Genomic DNA, 21645 nt, shown 5'->3' with positions numbered 1-21645 from the left:
ATCCGCAGACGGACGGACAGTCCGAGCGCACTATTCAGATATTGGAAGATATGCTTCGCGCTTGTGTTATAGACTTTGAAGGTTCTTGGGATCAGTTTTTGCCACTTGCAAAGTTTGCCTATAATAACAGCTATCATTCGAGCATTCAGATGGCTCCATATGAACCATTATACGAGAGGCGATGTCGTTCGCCAGTTGGCTGGTTTGAACCGGGAGAGGATCGGTTGTTGGGTACTGATTTGGTACAGGATGCCTTGGATAAGGTCAAGATTTTTCAGGATCGACTTTGCACAGCTCAGTCTAGGCAAAAGAGTTATGCCGACCGTAAAGTTTGTGATGTTGCATTCATGATTGGAGAAAGAGTATTGCTCCGGGTTTTACCTATGAAGAGTGTAATGAGGTTCGGAAAGAACGGTCAGTTGAGCCCTAGGTATACAGGACCCTTTGAAATTCTTGAAAGGGTAGGTGAAATAGCCTACAGACTTGCACTAGCGCCTAGTTTATCAGTAATTCATCCAGTGTTCCATGTGTCTATACTCCGAAAATATCATGGTGATCCGTCTTATGTGTTGGGTTTCAGCTCAGTCCAATTGGACAAGGATTTGACTTATGAAGAGGAGCCGGTAGTTATTCTAGCCCGGCAGGTCCGATAGCTGAGGTCTAAGAGTTATCCATCAGTTCGAGTGCAATGGATAGGTCAGCCAGTTGAAGCATCTACCTGGGAGTTCGAGTCGGACATGCGGAGTAGATATCCACACCTTTTCACCAGCCCAGGTACTTTTTCTAACTCCGTTCGAGGACGAACGTTTGTTTTAGAGGTGGAGAATATGATGACCCGATAGGTTATCTTTAAATTTAAAGATGATTTATGTGTTCTTAACCTCAAATAGCACCATTCAGCTTTTCTCGACTTGCGTGCGTAGCCCATAAATTTTTTTGGAAAGTTTTTATGTGAAAATTTATAAAAACAAAATGTGAAATAGTGCTTTAAAACTTATTTAAGTTGACTTCGGTCAACGTTTCGAGCAAACGGGCCCGAATCAGTGTTTTGACAGTTTCGGTAGGTCCGTATCGTGATTTGGGACTTGGACGTATGCCCGAAATTTAATTTGGAGGTCCCTAGCTTGAGTTATCGCCATTTGTTAAAAATTGAAAGTTTGAAAGCTTATAGATTTCAAAGTTTGACCGCGGATTTGACTTTATTGATATCGGGGTTGGAACCCGATTCTGGAAATTTGAATAGCTCTGTTATGTTATTTATGACTTGTGCGCCAAATTTGAAGTCATTCCGAATTCGTTTAATACGTTTCGGCACGAGTTTTGTAAATGGAAAAGTTTGAAACTCCTAAGTCCGAATCAAGGTGTGAATTGTAATTTCGATGTTATTTGATGTGATTTGAAACCCCGAGTAAGTCCGTATTATGTTACGGGACTTGTTGGAATATTCAGACGAGGTCCCGAGTGGCTCGGATGAATTTCAGATGAGCCACGGACCATTTGGAACATGTTGTCCAGTGCTGGTTCTGGTGCGTCCCACCTGCACATTTTTTATCGTAGGTGTGATACCGCTTCTGCGACCAGACGATCACAAATGCGCACCTCGTCGCTTCTGCGGCTCCTTCTTGCGCTTCTGCGCAGTCGCAAATGCGAAACATTTTCTGCATATGCGGAACTCGCCTGGCTGCTTGGCTTCGTAAATGCGACCCTTGTCTCGCAAATGCGAGGCCGCAGATGTAACCTTTTGCCCGCAAATGCGAGACTGGGCAGAACATTAAGGGGTCAAAAATGGCCATTTTTCTTCATTTCGTTTGGGTTTTAAAACCTCGGTTTTTGGGCGATTTGAATTAGTTTTTCACGACTTCGAACTGGGCAAGTGTTCCTTATCATATATTGATGATATTTCATAAATCCATGTCTATATTCATCGTTTATTTCGTATTTAGATGGAAGAAATTGAAATTTTTGTAAACTTTTCAAAAACGAAAATTTAGGATTTGAAGGTCCATTTGACATCGGAATTTGATAATTTTTATATGGTTGGACTCGTCTCGGAACGGTTGTTCGGACTTCATAAGTTTTTTCGAGATTCGAGATGTGGGTCCCACTATTAATTTTGAGATGAATTTCGGATTTTAATTCAGAAAATTAGAAATTCCATGTGGAATTAATTCTTATGAATCGTGTTGAGTATATTGAATTGTTTGTGATTAGATTTGAAGCTTTCGGACACTAATTTGCGAGGAAAAGGTGTATTGGAATCTTGAGTTGGTTGCAAATCGAGGTAAGTGTCGTGGTTAACCTTGACTTGAGGGAGTAGGACTTATTTGTGTATTTGCTATGTGATTTAATATGCGGGTACAACGTATATGTGAGGTCACGAATACTTATGCGTTGTGGTTGAGTCAATGCATACGGGTGGAATTTGTTTATTGTGAATAATTGCATATTTAATTAAGATATTCATGCTTAAGATATCATTGTTTATTGGATCATTTTTCATGAGATTATTGCTAGTTTGACTATTGTTGAATATTTTGGAAAGTGAAGTCGGTATTCTGGTATTGAATTGATTGATAAGTATATATCTCCACATTTAAATACTCTTCCGAATTTATATTATTATTTTCATGGTAAGGAAGAGTGTAAAAGCACGAAGGGTGATGCTGTACCATTTATATTATTTATATTATCCTTGCCATGGTGAGAAAGAGTGTAAAAGCACGAAGGGTGATGCCGTACCATTTTCAAAGAGTGTAAAAGCACTAAGGGTGATGCCATGCCATTTCTCAAAGAGTGTAAAAGTACGAAGGGCGATGCCGTGCCATAAGAGAGTTAAAGCACGAAGGGTGATGCCGTGCCAGAAGAGAGTTAAAGCATGAAGGGTGATGCCGTGCTTATTTAAAAATTTATGGGAAGAATGAGAGTAAAAGCACGAAGGGTGGTGTCGTGATATTTTCATATTATCATCTGCTCATTTTATTGTTGATGAATTAATTGGCTGCTACGTGACACTTCTCCTGCTGAAATTTCTATATCATCCCCCTTCGCATGTTCCCTCCCAAATTTATAAATTGTTACTTATTGTGTTATTGTTGCTTCATATTTATATATGCTTGTACAGGTTGTTTACGCACGTGTCTTGTCATAGCCTCGTCACTACTTCGTCGAGGTTAGGCTCGACATTTACGGAGTACATGGGGTCGGTTGTACTCATACTACACTCTGCACTTCTTGTGCAGAATTTGGAGTTGGTCCCAGTGGCGTACCATAGACTTGCTCGGATACAGCTATCCAGAGGAGACTTCAGGTATAACTGCACAGCGTCCGTAGTTCTGAAGTCCCCTTCTATGTTATCTTAGTTGTGTATTATCTTTCAAACAGCTTGAATTTTATTCAGACCTTTATTTGTATAATTCTAGTAGCTCGTGCACTTGTGACACCAGGTTTGGGGATGTATTTTTATGATTCGATAGTAAAGGTCTTCTGCACTTTATTTCAGTAATTAACTTCCATTTAATTTAATTTATTTTTTAAAAAATGGTTAAGATTATTCTAACGTTGGCTTACCTAGCAAGCAAAATGTTATGCGCCATCACGGTCCCGAAGGTGGAAATTTTGGGTCGTAACAAGTTGGTATCAGAGCACTAGGTTACTTAGGTCTCACGAGCCCCGAGCAAGCTTATTAGAGTATGAAGGATCGGTACAGAGACATTTTTACTTATCTTTCAGAGGCTACGAAGTTTAGGAATAATATCACTTCTTTCTTATTCTGTAGTGCGATTTTATTCTATCACCGATGATTGAACCATTCTATTCTTATTCTCTCGCATATGGTAAGAACACGTAATACGTCTACCGACGGACAAGGACCAGAGCCCCGGTTGGCAACTATGATCAGGGGAAGAGGCCGAGGTCGCGCTAGAGGCCGAGGCCGAGGCAGAGGTAGAGCTCACTCTAGAGCTCGAGCAGCAACACTTGTTGTAGAACCTCGGGTGGATTTGGGAGCGGAGGTTCCAGTTCAGACTGTACCCGTTGGACCATTTCAGGTTCCGGAAGGATTCATAGCGACTCTAGTGCTTCCGGACGCTCTAGTCCATTTGGCGAGCCTAATGGAGGGTGTGGCCCATAATGGTACATTTCCAGTAGCACCAGCCGTCTCACAGGCTGGGGGAGGGGCACAAACTCCTACTACTCCCGCTCTGGAGCAGATGGCTCCCCAGTATCAGACTCCAGTAGCCCCGCCAGTTGGGGTAGTTCAGCCACTTGTTGCGGCACATGCCGGTGATAGGCCTGCCATGTCATCTGAAGCTTTTATTGAGGTTGGATAAGTTTACTAAGCTCTTTCCAGTTCACTTCAGTGGTACACCTTATGAGGACTCACAAGATTATTCAGACCAGATTCGGTGATGCATTTTAATGATTCGGTAGTTCAGGTCTTCCGCACTTTATTTCAGTAATTGACTTCCATTTAATTTAATTTGTTTTAAAAAAATGGTTAAGATTATTTTAACATTGGCTTGCCTAGCAAGTGAAATGTTAGGCGCAATCACGGTCCTGAAGATGGGAATTTCGGGTCATGATGATATATATATATGTTCGAATGCCATGCACACTGATTGATCTCGAAAGGGGATTCCGCTCCTACCGCTAAAGCATTGTGTGTGTGTATATATATATATATATATATTAGCTTGGCATTTATTAGCTTTATATATTGGCATTTATTAGCTTGTCACTTAGCTTAACCACAATGCGAATTATATATGGTAACTTTATTCCTTTAATATATACTAGTCTTAGTGTACGCATGTTGTACGTGTGCTTAGCGTCAATCAATAAAATAAGTGTACAAAACGAACATGTAAATTAAGTTTTAAAATATGTGCCTAGCGTCAATAAGTAAAGAACATGCAAAGAGTTTTAAAATGACTATATTAAGGTAATATTTTACAATAAATAACTTAGACTGCCTCTCCACTTTACTCTTCGCGAACGCGACACATGACTCACGAACGCGATGCTTTACTAGTTCAGACCTTCGCGAAAACGACCACAACCTCGTGAACACGTAGAACAAGGACGTGGGGTCCCCAACTGCCCCACTCCTCTTCGCGAATGCGACACTGCTCCTGTGTTCGGATGCACACGCAAACCACACCTTCGCGTTCGCGTCCTCCCCTTGACAAACGCGAAGAACAAAATCTCATCACTTAGAAAACACTCTTCGCAAACGCGAGGGCCCACTCACGAATGCAAAAGAGGAAACCAGAAGAATGCAACAGCAGATATGAGCAATCTCACCAAGGCCAAAAATGATCCGTTAACCACCCGAAACTCACTTGAGGCCCTCGGGACCTCAACCAAACATATCAATGCGTATCATAACATCATACGAATTTAGTCGAACCTTCAAATCACCTTCAACAATACCAAAAACACGAATTACACACGAATTCAAGCCTAATAAACTTAAAAATTTTTGAATTCCACAAACGACGTCGAAACCTATCAAACCACATCCGAATGACCTCAAATTTTGCACACAAGTCAGAAATGACACAATGAAGCTATTCCAATTTTCAGAATCGGATTTCGACCCCGGTATCAAAAAGTCAACACCCCGGTCAAACTTCCCAAAAATTCATCTTTCGCCATTTCAAGCCTAATTCCACTACGGACCTCCAAATAATTTTTCGGACACGCTCCTAAGTCCATAACCACCATATGGAGCTATTGACATCGTCAAAATTCCACTCCGGAGTCGTTTGCTCAAAAGTCAAATCTCCGGTCAACTCTTTTCATTTAAGCTTCAAAAATAAGAATTGTTCTTTTAATTAAATTCTGAATCTTCCGAAAAATCAAACTCGACCACACCCGCGGGTCATAATACATATTGCGAAACTGCTCGAGACCTTAAGTCACTGAACAGGATGTTAATTCTTAAAATGACAAGTCGGGTCGTTACATAATGTTAGCACATCCTAAGTTTTAGTTATTTAACTGTATGTCTATGTTATAGTTATTATTCAATAAGAATTCTATATTCAAAAGGAATAAAAAAAAGGACTGTAAGAGATTCTTTATGTGCGCAGAACCATTAGTGTTATTAACTCTTACCAACCGAACTCTTTCTTTTATATTCTTAAAATTAAAATATTTTATTAGTTAAGCTTGATACTTAAATTTTAGAAAATTTGAAATTAATGAATTTTGAGATTACTCCCAATTATGGTTTATTAACCAAAATTTTAGTTGATTTTAAAATATTGGAGAAATAATTAAATAATAAAAATACTCATAAACCTTAGAAAAGAACGCCTAAAATTGGAAAAAAGGAAAGGAAAATAAGGACTCCTAAGCAAAGAAAAGAAAAACAAGGACTACTGAACTAATACTCGTAAACATTAAAAGAAGACACCTAAAACTGCTAAATCTAAATGGTTGATACGAAGGACCTCTGGAATTGGAAGGAAATTGAAAGTGCTGGATTTTTATATCAAAATTCTAAATATTAGAGAAATAATTATTTGATTATTTCAAATATTAAAAAAATAGTTAGTGATTATTTTTATATATTAGAAAAATAACTTAAATTATTATTTTGTCTAATGTGATTTTTTTTACAAGATAAAAAAGAGGAATCTTACCTCAACGCATAACAGATAGGAATATGTAACTTCTAAACTTTTGGAAAATTTCTTGGTAGAAATTTTGGACATGTCATAAACGGTTCATAGTAAGTATAAATTGAAATAAGCAAAAAAGAACTAAAAACGTACTATAAAACAATACTCAGTTACTTAGTTTTCATACCATGTGTTGTCTTTGCTTCAAATATTCAAATTGAAGTAGCACCAGAGAAGGATCACTCTCAACTTCATCACCGACGAACTCATGGCAAATAAATCACTTGATGATAGGTACAACCAATATTACCTTTGTCCCAGAACACGGGAAAAATATAATATTGATTCACTTTCTCCTTATTCTAAAATCTAAATTAGGTTAATGAATGCATTAGCCAACCATAATAGTGTTCATGGAGAATAAAGAGTTTTTAACCTCTTTAATAGTGATATTATTAAATAGTAGTAATAAGTTTCATACCTATATTCTCGTATTCTTTTTTCCGTTTGAACCTGCATAATTTTGACTTCTCTTTCATAGGCATATTATATAATAAGTTTCCTATTATAATATCATATATAATATTTTAATTTCCTTTTCTTAACCGACGACAATCCCTCTTCGTATGGGATATCTACTTCTTTGGATAGTTTCCCGCTTATTTTCTTCTTCTTTTTCTTTTGTCCTTCGATATTTTATTTTTTGCTATAAATTTTTTATTTGTATTTACATTTTTATCTCACTTAGAGTGTACTTAGCGAAAAGTAAAAATGACGAACGATATTTCGCTAAAGGCATTTGTGCTTTTAATATAATATAGATATAGATATAAAAACTTTATCTATAAATTTAAAATTACCCTTTAATATATATATATATATATATATATATTTGACTAATATAGTCAAATATAGAATAAAGTTACCATATACTATTGATATTTATTAGCTTGTCACTTAGCTTAACCACAGTGCGAATTATATATAGTAATTTTATTCTTTTAATATATCTATCTAGACATAGATATATACTAATATATAGATTAATGGGCTGGGCGGCCCAAATTTTAATAACCCAAGAAAGGCCTGACATTGAGGGTATCATAGTCATTTCAGCATCTACACTTGATTCCAAATTCCAAACGATGGTGCAGAAAAACACATCTATTAACGCACGTCTCTCTCTCTTTCTAACACACACATCCTTTTCACTCGGGAGAGAGAGCACATGGTGTTTGTTTTGGCCGGCGTCGATTCGCAAGAATGATTTCTATTACCTCATCGGAGCTTAACTACCTCGTTTTCCGGTACCTTCAAGAATCAGGTACGTCCTTCTTAGGGTTCAATTTAATATTAATTGCTACCTTACAAGGGTGGCTCAATGGATTTGCTTTAGGCGCCCCGCAAATTTTTAATAGATTTTTCTGATGTTATTTTGACTTACACAATATTGAAATTCGTAGACAAAATTAACTTGAATTACCCTTACCAATATAAATTCTATTATTACTATCAGTTTTTTGTTGTGAACAAAAAAATACATAAATTATTTATTTGGCTTTAGGCTACTAATTTTGTTGAGCCACCATTGCTACCCCATAAATTATATTGCTTGTGTGCCTGTGTGTCTCTTTTTTTTTTATTGATAACTTTGTTGGATTTTGAACTTCTCGTTCAACTAGGTTTATAGGTTAGATTATAATTCTTGTGTGTGTGTCTCTTTTTTTTTATTGATAACTTTGTTGGATTTTGAACTTCTCGTTCAACTAGGTTTATAGGTTTGTTACTTTTTGCCTGGTTTTGTTCTTGAACACTTGTTTGCACTTCCCTCCTTGCCAACTTGTTTGGCTTATGTTGCTTATGGAATGTTAATTTGAACAATTTTAGGAGTGAATGGGACTAGAGTAATTTATGTTTTTCTAATTAAATTTTTGCTATTAAGAAGCTATAGGGAAAGATCTATCCCTATGTGTGTTTTTGGCATGCCCTAGGTATTCCCAGCGGAAATAACATTATTTATCCCTGTGTTATTGTGTTATTCCAGTTTTGATCCCTATAATATTTGACTTAGCGCATTTAACCTTCAATTAAAAAAAGAGAGTGATTCTAGTCCCTCACTAACAGAAGCAAACGGTCTTTAACGGAAAATTTAATACTAGATAGGGTAATTTGGATATTATACATGCTACTTTTTGGCTTAGGGGGCTACTGTTTCCAATTTGATTGTATATAACGCATTCTTAGTTGTACAAAAATAATACTCCGGTTCACCATTCATTACAGACAGTCTGCAAGCTACATGAAAATCGAGTCTAGGTCATTAGTCATTGCAAGCCGTGAACCTGTACATAAATACCTATGAACCATACTTTTCTTTAAGTGTTCTTTCTGCTTGAATCAAAATGCACTGCTTAACTAAATTTGATGAAACCTCAAGAGGAAACTCATGGCTAATTTCTTATTAGAGTGCTTTTCACTTCGATTTTGTCAAATTTCGAGTTCTCTTCTCAATTTTTGTTCAATTCGAGCGAGGATTCATGTGGTTCTTTCCCTTTCAATATTCCTATACAGGCTTCGGTCAAGCTGATTTTCTTCTTGAATATGGGCATAAAATTCCGAAAAACCGAACTCCGAACCGGACCGAATTAATTCGGTATTTCAGTATCGGTTTATTTGGTATCTCGGTATAATTCAGTATCAATTTTTCGGTTATTCGGTATTTCGGTACGGTACTTGGTATTGAGGTTTCAATATTTTGGTACACCAAAATACCGAATTATTTAAGTATTCTTGTGTTTCCTAGTCCTACACTGCCAACGGCGCTGCCCAAAATTTTAACTTTGTCTTTCTAGCCCAAAATTCCAACTTTGTTACCCCTAACCCAATAAGACTAAGCCCAAGTCCCTTATGGTTTTCTTACATTCTCAACAATTTTTACATATGGGTCTTCTGTTTTTTATCACTATTTTAACTTCCGCTTTCATTGGTCTCAAGGTAAAAAAATGTCTTTCTGATTCCACTTTCTTGTCAATACTACAAACAAATTAAAGAATTATATGATATCCTAAAAAGTTCTTGTTACAATGACAACTTATTTGGGTTATACTTACTTTTTGGAGAGATTATTATATGCATGTTCTTCTGTTTTTTAGCATAGGTCCTAATGCAAAAATCATTTCAGTTTATTTTGGTTGGCTACCGAAACCGTTCCAAATCCGTACCGAACCAAACAAGAAATACCGAACCGTACCAAACTACTTTGGTACGGTATTTGGTATGCATAATTGATTTACCGAATATCGAAGTACCGAACCGTAGTTCTTAATACTGTACCGAACGCCTACCCATACTTGAATCCTCGCTTATTTTTCACTGACTTATTGGATGTGTGTTTTATATTTGCACATCTGAACTTGTTTCTTACAAATGGAGAGTGCATGTCTGTTTAGTTATTGGCTAAGGAGAACGAAAGTAGAAATGATGAAAGCGTAGTTTGGAAGGCCAAACGTGGTGGCGCTGGGTATTCGTGATTTCGATGATTGAGCAGCTCTGTTCAGTTCCAACGTGGGGGGGGGGGGGGGATGTGATGGGAAGACATTAACCTTTTCAAATAGAATTAGGTTATTTTGAAAATATTTTAACTGTTATACCTGAATTGCCCATTGGAGTATTAACAGGCCATTTTTCTCCGTCATGTTTCGTTAGTGATTGGGCTAGAATCACCCACTTTATTTATTAAAATTGCATAGTTGAATATCACAAGGACCGAAACTAGAAATTAGCTATATCACAAGGACGGAAATTACTATTTTCCCAATTTTCCATGAGGAAGTCATTTTCGGTCAAGAGGATGAACATGACTTCCTTTGCTCACAGAAAGAAGCTGTTAGTTTTCAAGGTTAGAAGCTTGCATGCTCAATTTCTTCCTTTTGTAATCAAAGGGAGAGATAGAACAATGAAACGATGTTTATATGGCTTCAAGCAAATGCAAGAATTGCGGGATAGAACTATTTGTATGTTTGTGGCACTTTCAAATGCTTGCATTAGGGTAGGCTATCTACATCATACCCCTAGAGGTGCGGCCCTTTTCTGAACCCTACGTGAATGCGGGATACTTTGTGCACCGAGCTACCCTTTTTTTGTGGCACTTTCAAATGATTTGACATGTAATGGATTTTGTTCCCTTATAAAGGCAAACTTGCTGTTAACTAATTAGTTTGATGTTAGCTATCAATTAATGATTGTTTTGCACACCTCTATTAATGAATTTTTCTTATACGGTGCGGTAGATTGGAGTTTTCACCGCTAATTTGTTTGAAAAGGATATTTCTGACCTAGCACAAAAGTTCTGCTTCATCCAATGTGAATTACGGCCGAAGCACATATTATTTTCCACATAATATCAATTAGTTGAGGGTGGTTATTTTAACAAGTTAAAAATTGGATGGCTAAGTGAGATTATATCTTTCTCGGTTGATTTGGACATGTTCCCTTGAGAACAGTTTCTGTTCGATGTGAATTTTCCAGGTCCAGTAGAGTACTTCATATGCATGTTATGATGTTCATTTAGAAGCAAAGTTGTTTTTTTTTTTTTGGATAATCGTGTTGTTCGGGCCAACGCAGGACTAATTCCATGGGGTACTTGCTACCTGGCTCCACCGGTAGAGGTACCAAGGTAATTCTATCCACTAAAGCCTGGACAGATGGGAGGAATCACGAAGTGGTTTTGCCGCTAGAATTTAAACTTGAGACCTCGTGGTTCTTAACGTATTTCATTGACCACTAAGTCACACCCTTGGATACAGAAGCAAAGTAGTTGCTAATGAAATAGTGTTGTGCCAGTTGATCTAGGGATATACCTTCTTTTTCTTGGGTCTCTTATCTTCCTTCTTCTTCTCATTTTGGGACAATAATTCCATGACTTTGATTGTCATTCAATTTTTTGTGATTTTATTAAATTTCCCGAATATACATTCCTTGTATATCTTTTGTTGTGATGGACATATTTGGTTAAATGAACCCTTTTATGTTTTAGGTCTCTTAGGTGATCACTCTTATATGATTCTATCTATTTATCCATTCTCAGTTGAAATTCTCTTAAATTTTTCTGTTTTCATATTCTTAGTCACCACTCTTTATTCTTTTTGCTATTAATCTTGAATCTCCTTGTTTCTGACTGCTTTACAGGGTTTACGCATTCAGCATTTGCTTTAGGATATGAGGCGGGGATTAATAAGAGCACAATAGATGGAAATTTAGTTCCCCCTGGTGCTCTGGTTACCTTTCTACAAAAGGGAATTCAATATCTTGAATTGGAAGCAAATTTGAGCAATGTAAGTGCAAAATTCGTGATGCTTGTCGTTTGAGTCCTGTGTCCAAGCTCTTCTGAGAACTTGAAACTGACTGATAATAAATAAGGCATGCAGGATGACACAGATACGGATGAAGACTTCCAGTTTTTACAACCCATTGATCTTATCACGAAGGATGTATATGAGCTGCAAAAAATAATAAAAGAAAAAAAGGAAAAGCTTCGGCAAGATAGGCCTAGGGGAAAAGACAAGGATAACAATGTCCATGAGAGGGAGCATGGACGAGAACCTGCTAGAGAAAGGGAGAAGGAAAAACAATTGAAGGAAAAAGAGCAAGATCGAGATCGAGAGAGAGAGAAAATTGAGAAGGATAAGGAGAGAGAGAAAAATAAGGACAAAGAAAAACCACGCGAGGATCCCATGGACGTGAAAGCCAATGGAGATAAAGATGCTGTCACACATGAGGAGAATGGAAAGGCTGCTGGTATTAAATCTCAATAACTTAGTCTTTATGAACTTTACAGCTGCAAGCCATCCTGGAATATCTGAATTTTGTTAATCCCATTATAAGCATAAAATTCTTAATCACTTGACTTTCTGGAGCTGCAAAACAGATCCGGAGCCAATGGAGGTTTGCACAAGCTCTACCTCGCTGCCATGTGAAATCCCGAGTTCTGATGTACTGGTTTTGGATGGGCATACATCCGAGGTATAATTAGATATAATCTGCAGCTTCTCAAATTAGTATGATTCTCAATTTTTAATGTGGTAAATTTTGTTGGTATTAGCATGACAATATTGTGTTGTTCTCAAACTTATCACAGGTCTTTGCATGTGCCTGGAGTCCAGACGGTTCACTTCTTGCATCTGGGTTAGCACATTAATATCTCTTTTGATACTGCTCTTCTGTAGGAGTCAATTGATATTTCATTTCTATACCCCTATCTCGTATTATTCGTTGAGCTTTAGCACTTTGGAAACAATCATCATTCTTTTCCAGGATAGTTGAAACTTATTGCTCTGCTTTAGAATTTATCGTTAACGTAGTCTTCTTGGGGGGAGTAGGTAACCTTGTTTATAGTCTAAACAGCAAAACACCACACCTTAGGGGTAAGGCATACTGTAGAAACAACTTAAAAGGATTTTGTCCAAGTGAGAAATATATGCCCCAGAAGTAATCACCATCTATGAGCTTAATATGATGAGGAGATGCTATCTGATCAGCAGGGCTTTCTGTTGAAAAAGGAAATAAATATATCATTGCTATCTTGAATGCAGACACGAGGAATGTGCCATACCAAGATGGTTGAAGATATTTGCAGGGACAACCATTTGTCTTCTAAGAAATCCTGCTTGACTGCATGTGCTTTTTAACATGAATGATTTGCTTTAAGTTGTACACTAAATTTGTCACTAGAATGCCAGCATTGACTGGAATGTTCGCAGTTAATAATATCAATATATAAGCAAATAATTCATTTAAAAATGAGATTGTATTACACCTAAATCTTGAACAGTGACATACTAAAAACCAAAATCTTGAACAGTGTGACATACTAAAAACCAAAATCTTGACCAGGGTAGGCTTACATCTATAGGGTCACCGGTGATAAAATTATTATTTGGATTTCCTTTTCTTATTGCTAATTATATGAAATCCTCAACTCAGGTCTGGAGATTCTACTGCTAGAATTTGGACAATTGGAGATGGTCCTTGTCATTCTCGTATGCAAAATGGGCCTGTAAATGTCATGGTATTGAAGCATTTTAAAGGTCGAACAAACGAGAAAAGCAAGGATGTCACAACACTCGAGTGGAATGTAAGTTTTTTGGAGATTATTATTGGCTTCCCTTTTTTCTTTTCTGCATGTCTTATGAATTGCCAATGCTCATGTACGTTCTTATTAGATCTTGTTTTTATGACTTCTTCCTTGTGTAGGGCGAGGGAAACCTACTAGCAACGGGTTCTTATGATGGTCAAGCTAGAATCTGGAACCGAGATGGTAGGCTATCTTGTTTTAACACTTTCTGTTTTTGATCAATGGGGTATCGGAAAATGCAATAGATAAGTTGGTATTGAAGATATTGAATGTATGAGTACACCAATGAGTGGCAGGGAAACCTACATTTTATGATCTTTTTATTTTTTTGGAGAAGTAGTAAAGTAGTTTATTGTTATAGCACCAAGAGGGTGCTACTTCACAGCATCCACAAGATACAGAATTCATCGAACCGTACTACAGTATGCATGATAACTTATATAGTTAAAACTAAAAGGCTGTAACCTTTCTGAAATTGGTAGCATTTTCATATGAAGGATCGATCTTCTTGAAATCACGTTGCTACCGTACTCCATTTCAATGCCGTTCATCCCTCATTTCTCCTTTTGTTATTCAACTTCCCTTTCTAGAGGGAAGCCTTATCAGAATCCTAATGTGCAGCTTTCAGCAAGGCCTGCAACTTTTCTCTCCTGAAGGACTATGATGCATCACGGTTTCAATTCTAAAAAGCATGTGAGAAAACCCTTTTATCATCCAACTTTCATAGAGTTTCAAACATCGATTACCTTGAAAGGGTAGCTTGAATACATACTAGCTACAGCTGCTGTCTAACTTATGCTGACTCGTTGGAAGGTAGCCTCCAGCATATCAGTTTTCAACATTGAGAGAGCTCTGAATCACCTATAAGACCAAAAAGATGATCTGCATTATGAGGAGGTTACTGGTGGTCATTGAAAGGACAGCTGCAGGTAGATACTAGCTACAACAGCTGCGTAACTTAGCTCTGGGGCCTTGGTTTAACGGCATAGGTAGCATAAGCGAGATGTGTCGTAGTTTCCGTCACAAGCTAGATTCCTACTAGGTAACCAAGTCTGGTTTTTAAGGTAGGGGACAGGCTCAGAAAAAGCATCTGCCTTATGCTACTCATTAGGAGGTAGCATCCTGCACATTAGTTTCAACTTTGAGAGAGATGTGAACCACTTTTAAGACCAGAAAGATGATTCGGATCAGGAGCTTGCGCATGCATCCAGGGGTGTGGTCTAGTGGTGAATAAAGTGGAATCAAAGTCATATAAGTCCAAGGTTTACATCCTACCAGAGGCCCAAAAAAGCTAGGTGATTTCTCCCTTCTGCCTAAGTCTTGTTGGCAAAGTTACCCTGAAAGGTAGCAGGTATCCAGTGGAATAGCGAGGTGGACGCAAGTTGATCTAGGTACCACCTTTATAAATATTAAAGAGATTACTAGAGATTAATGTGGCATTGGTAAATAGCAATATTCTTGTCAATGCCAAGTCATTTGGGCAATTGCTGGCAAGCGCTTCACTGGCTTCTTAAGGATAGTTGTGGAGGCCTCTTACAGTATGTTGCTCGGATACGGGTGTGGATCTAGAAGTCGGATTATTCATCACCCAAATCTTAGGATTCAGAGATACAAATAGAAGTATGGGTACGAGCGTTAAGAGACAACCATTAATGTGTATTGCAACATATATAAGTGTATATTTTGAAATTTTAATCAAAGTTATTAAATCAAAGCTAGTATAATTAAATTCTTTTGTAAAACTTAATACTCCCTCCGTTCCAGTTTATGTGAACCTATTTCCTTTTTGGTCTGTTCCAAAAAGAATGACCCCTTTCTAAATTTGGAAACAATTTAGCTTAAACTTACAATTCTACCCATAATGAGAAGCTTTTATAACCACACAAATATTTTGACTTGTTTAGGACCACAAATTCCAAAAGTCTTCATTTTTTTTCTTAAACTCGATGCCTAGTCAAACAAGTTTACGTAAATTGGAACAGAGGGAGTGTTTTATTCATAAGTTACCTCATATAATAATGTGTACTTTATGTGCGCGCGCGCGTGTGTGTGTGTGTGTGAGACATAAACCAACTTTAAACCAAATATCCAATCAACCTATACTTCTTGGCCATAGATGTAGTCAAAGCATCTAATAGTTTGATATATATATATATATATATGTCTGTGTGAGACATAAACCAACTTTAAACCAAATATATATATATATACCAACTTTAAACCAAATATCCAATCAACCTATACTTCTTGGCCATAGATGTAGTCAAAGCATCTAATAGTTTGATATATATATATATATATATGTCTGTGTGAGACATAAACCAACTTTAAACCAAATATCCAATCAACCTATACTTCTTGGCCATAGATGTAGTCAAAGCATCTAATAGCCTGATTGGCCAAGCTTCTAAAATCAACTTATTTTGAAAAGTGTTTTCTCAAAAGTGCTTTTCAAAAAGTACTTGTGGTGTGAAATTGTTTGTGTTTGACTAACTAATTTGAAAAGCATTTTTGAGCAGCAATTAGTGTTTGGCCAAGCTTTTAAGAAATGCTTCTAAGTGTATTTTTCTCAAAAGTGCTTTTGGGAGTGTGCTTATACTCAAAATCATTTTTTCCCTTTCTAAAAAGCTTGGCGAAACACCTTAACTTTGGAAAAAAGCACTTTTGGCCAAAAAAAAGCTTGGCCAAATAGGCTATAAGTTAGGACCATAAAATCCAGTGTGGATCCCACACCCATGCCCAAGTCTTTTGGATCGACACGGGTGTGGCAACAGGCAAGGAATACGAAGGATCTGGGCAACATTGCTCCTGCAAGAAAAAAACAGTGAAGGGTGTATGCTTATTCTGGAATACACCCTTTGATGAATTGGCCTAGATTTTTAACAGTAGATCTCCTTGTCTCATCATCTTTGAGCGTCATGCATGCGCAGCCCAAAAACGCCTGAAGAAAATGAAGAAATGAATGAGTTCCCTGGAAGATCAATAACTGATGAGATTATTAAAATTACAGCTTCAATATACGTATCAATATATGTCATACAGTGCGAGCCGAAGGCCATCTCCTCCGGCAAGTATAGCAGATTCATACTGGTTTGCTGAACAATAAGCTAATCCTCTTTCAAAGGGGTCTGCAACTTAATCTGAAATGTTAATCCAAGTCAGGTCTGATTAAAAAAGCATTTGCAGAAATCTCTTCTCGAACCACCTGAAATTTCATAAAATCGCTTTCTTCTGCAAGTTGTAAGTGGTGCGTAAATCATGGCGTGGTCCAATTTCTTTGACTTATTTTTTCCTTTGTGTGTCATTGTTCCGTCCATTCAGAACATGTTAAAAGATATCAAACTGGATTCTTTTGTCAAAAATTTAACTTCCGTTTAGGTTTTTCCTTGCTAATTGTTTCCGGCACCTGTAGTATGTCTTATGGCACCAAATGTGTATGCTGATATTCATGATCGATCTCACGAGTCACTTCATATCCAGGGGAACTGGTAAATACTCTAATCAAACATAAAGGGCCAATCTTCTCGTTGAAGTGGAATAAGAAAGGTGATTATCTCCTTAGTGGTAGTGTAGACAAAACTGCCATTGTGTGGGATGTAAAGTCAGGCGAATGGAAGCAGCAATTTGAATTTCATTCAGGTGCTTTTCCTTTGTTCTGATTTAACTATGCTCCTAAGCTTTTTTCCCATTACTCACTTTGATTTCTTCTGTTTCTTATTTCTCATTATTGATATATAACTATATTCCAGCTCCGACTCTTGATGTTGATTGGCGAAACAACAATTCCTTTGCAACCTGCTCCACTGATAACATGATTTATGTTTGTAAAGTTGGAGAGAGTCGGCCTGTCAAAACTTTCTCGGGGCATCAGGTGATGCTCCAGTACTACTCCTTTTTCTTTTTGGTAGGAAAATTGTTCCATATGTGGTTATTGATTTGTTACCAATTGCCTGTAAATATTATATTGGAGCTGGTCTACTGTGCACCTCTGGGAGGTACAGGGGTGGACATATTAACTCTCTTGGGGTTTATGCTCATCACATCGTAAAATGCTCTTAAAATGTTTCAAAGCGAAAGTCTAATTGTGAACATATCTTAAAACATGTTTACCTCTGTTGCCTTGGTTGAGTACCTGATTATGAAGATACAACTTGTATTCATTGTATCTCGATGCCTGTGAGGTTGTAACTTGTAGTTGTAGGTACACAGATGGTAGTGAGAGGCTAAAGAATCTTTTGACCCCTTTCTCTGGCCATGAAAACTAATGGTTTGACTGCATGATGATTTCTCAAGCATTTGCATTATCAAGCAACTGTGCACGACAATTGCTCGGACATTCGTTTCTTTTTCATCTTTTTGGAATTTCACCCTATAAGTTGAAAGTTGTAGTTCTAATTTTGTGTTCTAGATCATACCAACTATTTTGTGATAAGTCCCATTCAGATGCAAAACTTTAGCATGATAAATACAACAACAGCCCAGTGTAATCCCACAAGTACAATTATGCTGTCTTCTTTTTATGAGCATTACTAAAAGATCTTATCTTTGTGATTGCAGAGTGAAGTCAATGCAATCAAGTGGGACCCCTCAGGCTCCTTGTTGGCATCGTGCTCTGATGACACCACGGCTAAGGTAATTGCTAACATTCTCTTTGCTAACATAGTCATTACAGATTAGCTGATACAAATGCATACTATTCCTTCTGATAATTCTGCTCCTGTCAGTTATTTCTCTCTTGGGAGGTCCTGATTGATAGAACATATTCAAATAGTTGTGTGAAGTCTTGCATCTGTAAACAAATGCATGCTTAACTAGATCTTGCAAAGAACGTGATAAATTTGTTTTCTGATAATCAATAAGCTTTAAATATCACCTTTAACCTCTTACAACTGCGCCTCAATCCAAGACTAGTTGGCTGCTCCATTTTGGGCCTGTTTCTCTCCACTACTCATTTTGTTTTTTAGGACAAATTAATTCTGTAAAACTTGCATATGTCGCCGTACACCCTTAACCTCTGATGGAAAAAAAGAAAGAAAGAAAGAAGGTGTGGTGCTTAACCTCTTTAATGAAAAAACCTAGATTCTTGAATACTAAATCAGTAACCCTAAGCTAGTTAAAAAAATTCTAGTTCAAACACATTCCAGAACTCCAGATTCTGATTAATTAGAAATAATTGGTAATCGAGGAAGAGACTAAGTGAAAGTTGATTTATAGATTCACTTCCTTTAAGATAGTACAAATATGTTGTTTCGAAGAATCACCTTCAATTGATGCTCTGTGAAATTGGTCGATAACTCTCGTCTGTTGTGCAGATATGGAGCGTGAAACAAGATGCCTGCGTGCATGATTTCAAAGAACATGCCAAGGTGCAGCATTTAAGTTTATATACATATACTGAGAACTTTGAATATGTTGTTTCTCTTTTCCTGTTTTTGTTTTATTCGCTTAATCAGATCAGACATCAGTGTTTTTACAGTATTAATTTTTTAGGAGATCTATACCATCAGATGGAGTCCAACAGGCCCTGGTACGAGCAACCCAAATCAACAGTTGTTGCTGGCCAGGTAAATACTCTGCACCATTACATTGAGGGTAAGAAAGTAGGTTACGATCCTACCTATTGCCACAGGTCATACGGTGGATGACCTGCTGCTTCTACCATAATGGTCTGGCACGTGGTGGTAACTCAAGGCTCTTGTTTCTATCAGATCTAGTTCTATTATTCTATCATAATTGATGTGGTAAAGGTCTAAGGGATGATAGTTTTATATGTGGACTTGGTTTTGGTGATCTATAGAAACTAACAAAGTGACAATTATTGCTTGAAGCGTCTTTCCTCCTCCTGTCGTACGTTGTTTTTGCTCATCCATGGCAAAAACAATGTATCACACTATCACTTTACCATTTGACGCTTGTATTCCTCTCAATGCTTTAATGGTGAAGATGGCGATCCAAACAGTTAAGCCAACCCTCTCGTCTTTGACATAGCCTTCGAATTAAGACCAATCCTACTCTTATTTTTCCACTCCTTAAAAGGCAATTATTTAGTATTGGAATGAAATGTGCCAGAATAAATAGGAATGAATACAAAAGATTCAGATAGCCGACCGACCCTGACTAGTTTGGGATTGAAGTGTACTTGATTGATTGACTAACTTTTTTTTAAAAAAAAGTTGGGGAGGTTGAGAGGTAGCTTCCCCCTAATTCTATCTACACTTCTTATATTTCATAGAGCTACAATATCTCCAGAGACATGATCTGTGCACATCAGGAATTCTGCTGTTGGTTCCTATTATTTCCTTACAAGTGCTGCCCTGTAATTTAAGATCAATATGTCCTCATTTAGTGACATTTTTAACATTAGCTAAGAAATAACTTACGTTTGTCAAGTGTGCTTGATGTGCTATAATCCTTCACCTCCCGGGGATAATCTGGGCATCAGACAATGAATACCTTATTTTGTTGTACTTAAATCTTATAATTCTTATGATTTGATGTGCCTATTCTTTTATCCTATAATTATTATAATTTTATGTGCCTATTCTTTTTTGCTGAACTTCTAATTTCCTCTGTAGTGCCTCTTTTGACTCCACAGTGAAGCTATGGGATGTAGAACTTGGCCGTCTCCTTCACAGTCTGAATGGCCATAGGTAATGGCTGTAATTATGCAGTTGCTTTTTATGTCTTTCGGGAGAAAAGGTGTTGAGGTGATTGAACCTTCTAAAAAGTCTCATAGAAGAAGTCATTGCTGCTTAATAAAAGCAGTTATTAGTATCATCATTAGCAAAGATAGTTGTTAACTAGTGGGACAAAAATAAACTCCTGCACTGTGGTGATTTTCTCCTTTTGCTTGGTTGAACTATTGATTTCTTTTTGTGGTTGGTTATGTTTTATTACTAATGTTGAATCATCATTGCTATTGCTACTACTTGTTACTAATATTTATTTTTTACGAGTGCTTCAAGGGATAGAGTGAAAGATAAAGCTAGACATAGTTTCTTTCGTATACATCTTTAAATATTTCTTTTGTTCTTGTTATGCGACTGGATTTTTGTTAGTACTTATTTTGGGGCTTTTTCCATTTTAAACACAGGGATCCCGTTTATTCTGTTGCATTTAGCCCAAACAGCGAGTACTTGGCAACCGGGTCATTGGATAGATGCTTGAACATATGGTCTGTGAAAGAGGCCAAGATCATAAAAACTTACAGTGGAAATGGTGGAATCTTTGAAGTGTGCTGGAACAAGGAAGGCAACAAGGTTGCAGCTTGTTTTGCGGACAATGTGGTCTGTGTCTTTGATGTTCGGATATAGATGTTGTGAAACAAACAGGAAAAGGTGATGTTGAAGATGGACGAGATCGTTTAAGCACTTGTAACAAGTAATACCTTAACTTGTGACAGAAATCTGCTTGGACGTATGTACAATTGTAGGACAACTAAAATATTCAACAAGTCATATTTGGAGCACATTGTAGATAGTGCAGATAGTATCATGGCATTGACTTAGTTTTAGGTTTTGGCAGAGCTGAAACTGTAATTACCGACTGTTGCACTGCGTTGAAGTGAGGAAGCTGCAGTGGCAGTGACCGCGCTGTCATGATTTATTTGTTGCTCAAATGCTGACATTTAGTTGCTTAATTTTATTGTTTTCCCCAGTATCTGGTTGATGTTCTTACTGCTACTTCCCATCCTCTATTGCAAACTCTGTATTGACTATGAGACTCGGCTAAAATAGTACAGGCACTCATACAACATACTGCGGTTTGGTATTTGAGAACAGAATAGAGAAGTTTAATTCAAAATTCTAAAATATTTCTATTGAAAAGTAGGCTTTTTTTCTTTCTTTTTATTTTAATAAAACAATTTGTGCCTTCTAAACAAAAATA

General features: G+C 37.2%; 1 protein-coding gene across 3 annotated transcripts; it reads left to right on the top strand.

Moving 5' to 3' along the window:
• Positions 1 to 7789: 7789 nt before the first annotated feature.
• On the top strand, positions 7790 to 21417 carry LOC104098336 (WD40 repeat-containing protein HOS15-like). Of its 3 annotated transcripts, none has more exons than XR_011415605.1 (14): positions 7790 to 7950; positions 11814 to 11959; positions 12053 to 12422; positions 12553 to 12647; positions 12763 to 12809; positions 13608 to 13758; positions 13878 to 13941; positions 17239 to 17397; positions 17508 to 17629; positions 18316 to 18390; positions 19071 to 19124; positions 19249 to 19439; positions 20334 to 20408; positions 20852 to 20972. XR_011415605.1 is itself a non-coding variant. In XM_009605046.4 (14 exons), the coding sequence occupies exons 1-14, from the start codon at positions 7890 to 7892 to the stop codon at positions 21069 to 21071; spliced, it is 1713 nt and encodes a 570-aa protein (XP_009603341.1). In that variant the 5' UTR covers positions 7790 to 7889; the 3' UTR covers positions 21072 to 21417. The 3 variants fall into 3 exon arrangements, 2 of the variants coding, with proteins under 2 accessions (XP_009603341.1, XP_009603342.1); XM_009605046.4 differs by having other exon boundaries at positions 19249 to 19322; positions 20852 to 21417; XM_009605047.4 differs by lacking the exon at positions 7790 to 7950 and having other exon boundaries at positions 12045 to 12422; positions 19249 to 19322; positions 20852 to 21417.
• Positions 21418 to 21645: the final 228 nt, after the last annotated feature.

This window comes from Nicotiana tomentosiformis, chromosome 4, assembly GCF_000390325.3.
Source record: "Nicotiana tomentosiformis chromosome 4, ASM39032v3, whole genome shotgun sequence".
Classification (NCBI taxonomy): Eukaryota; Viridiplantae; Streptophyta; class Magnoliopsida; order Solanales; family Solanaceae; genus Nicotiana; species Nicotiana tomentosiformis.
The sequence above is the reverse complement of the archived record's forward strand: the minus strand, read 5'-3'. Positions and strand labels throughout refer to the sequence as shown.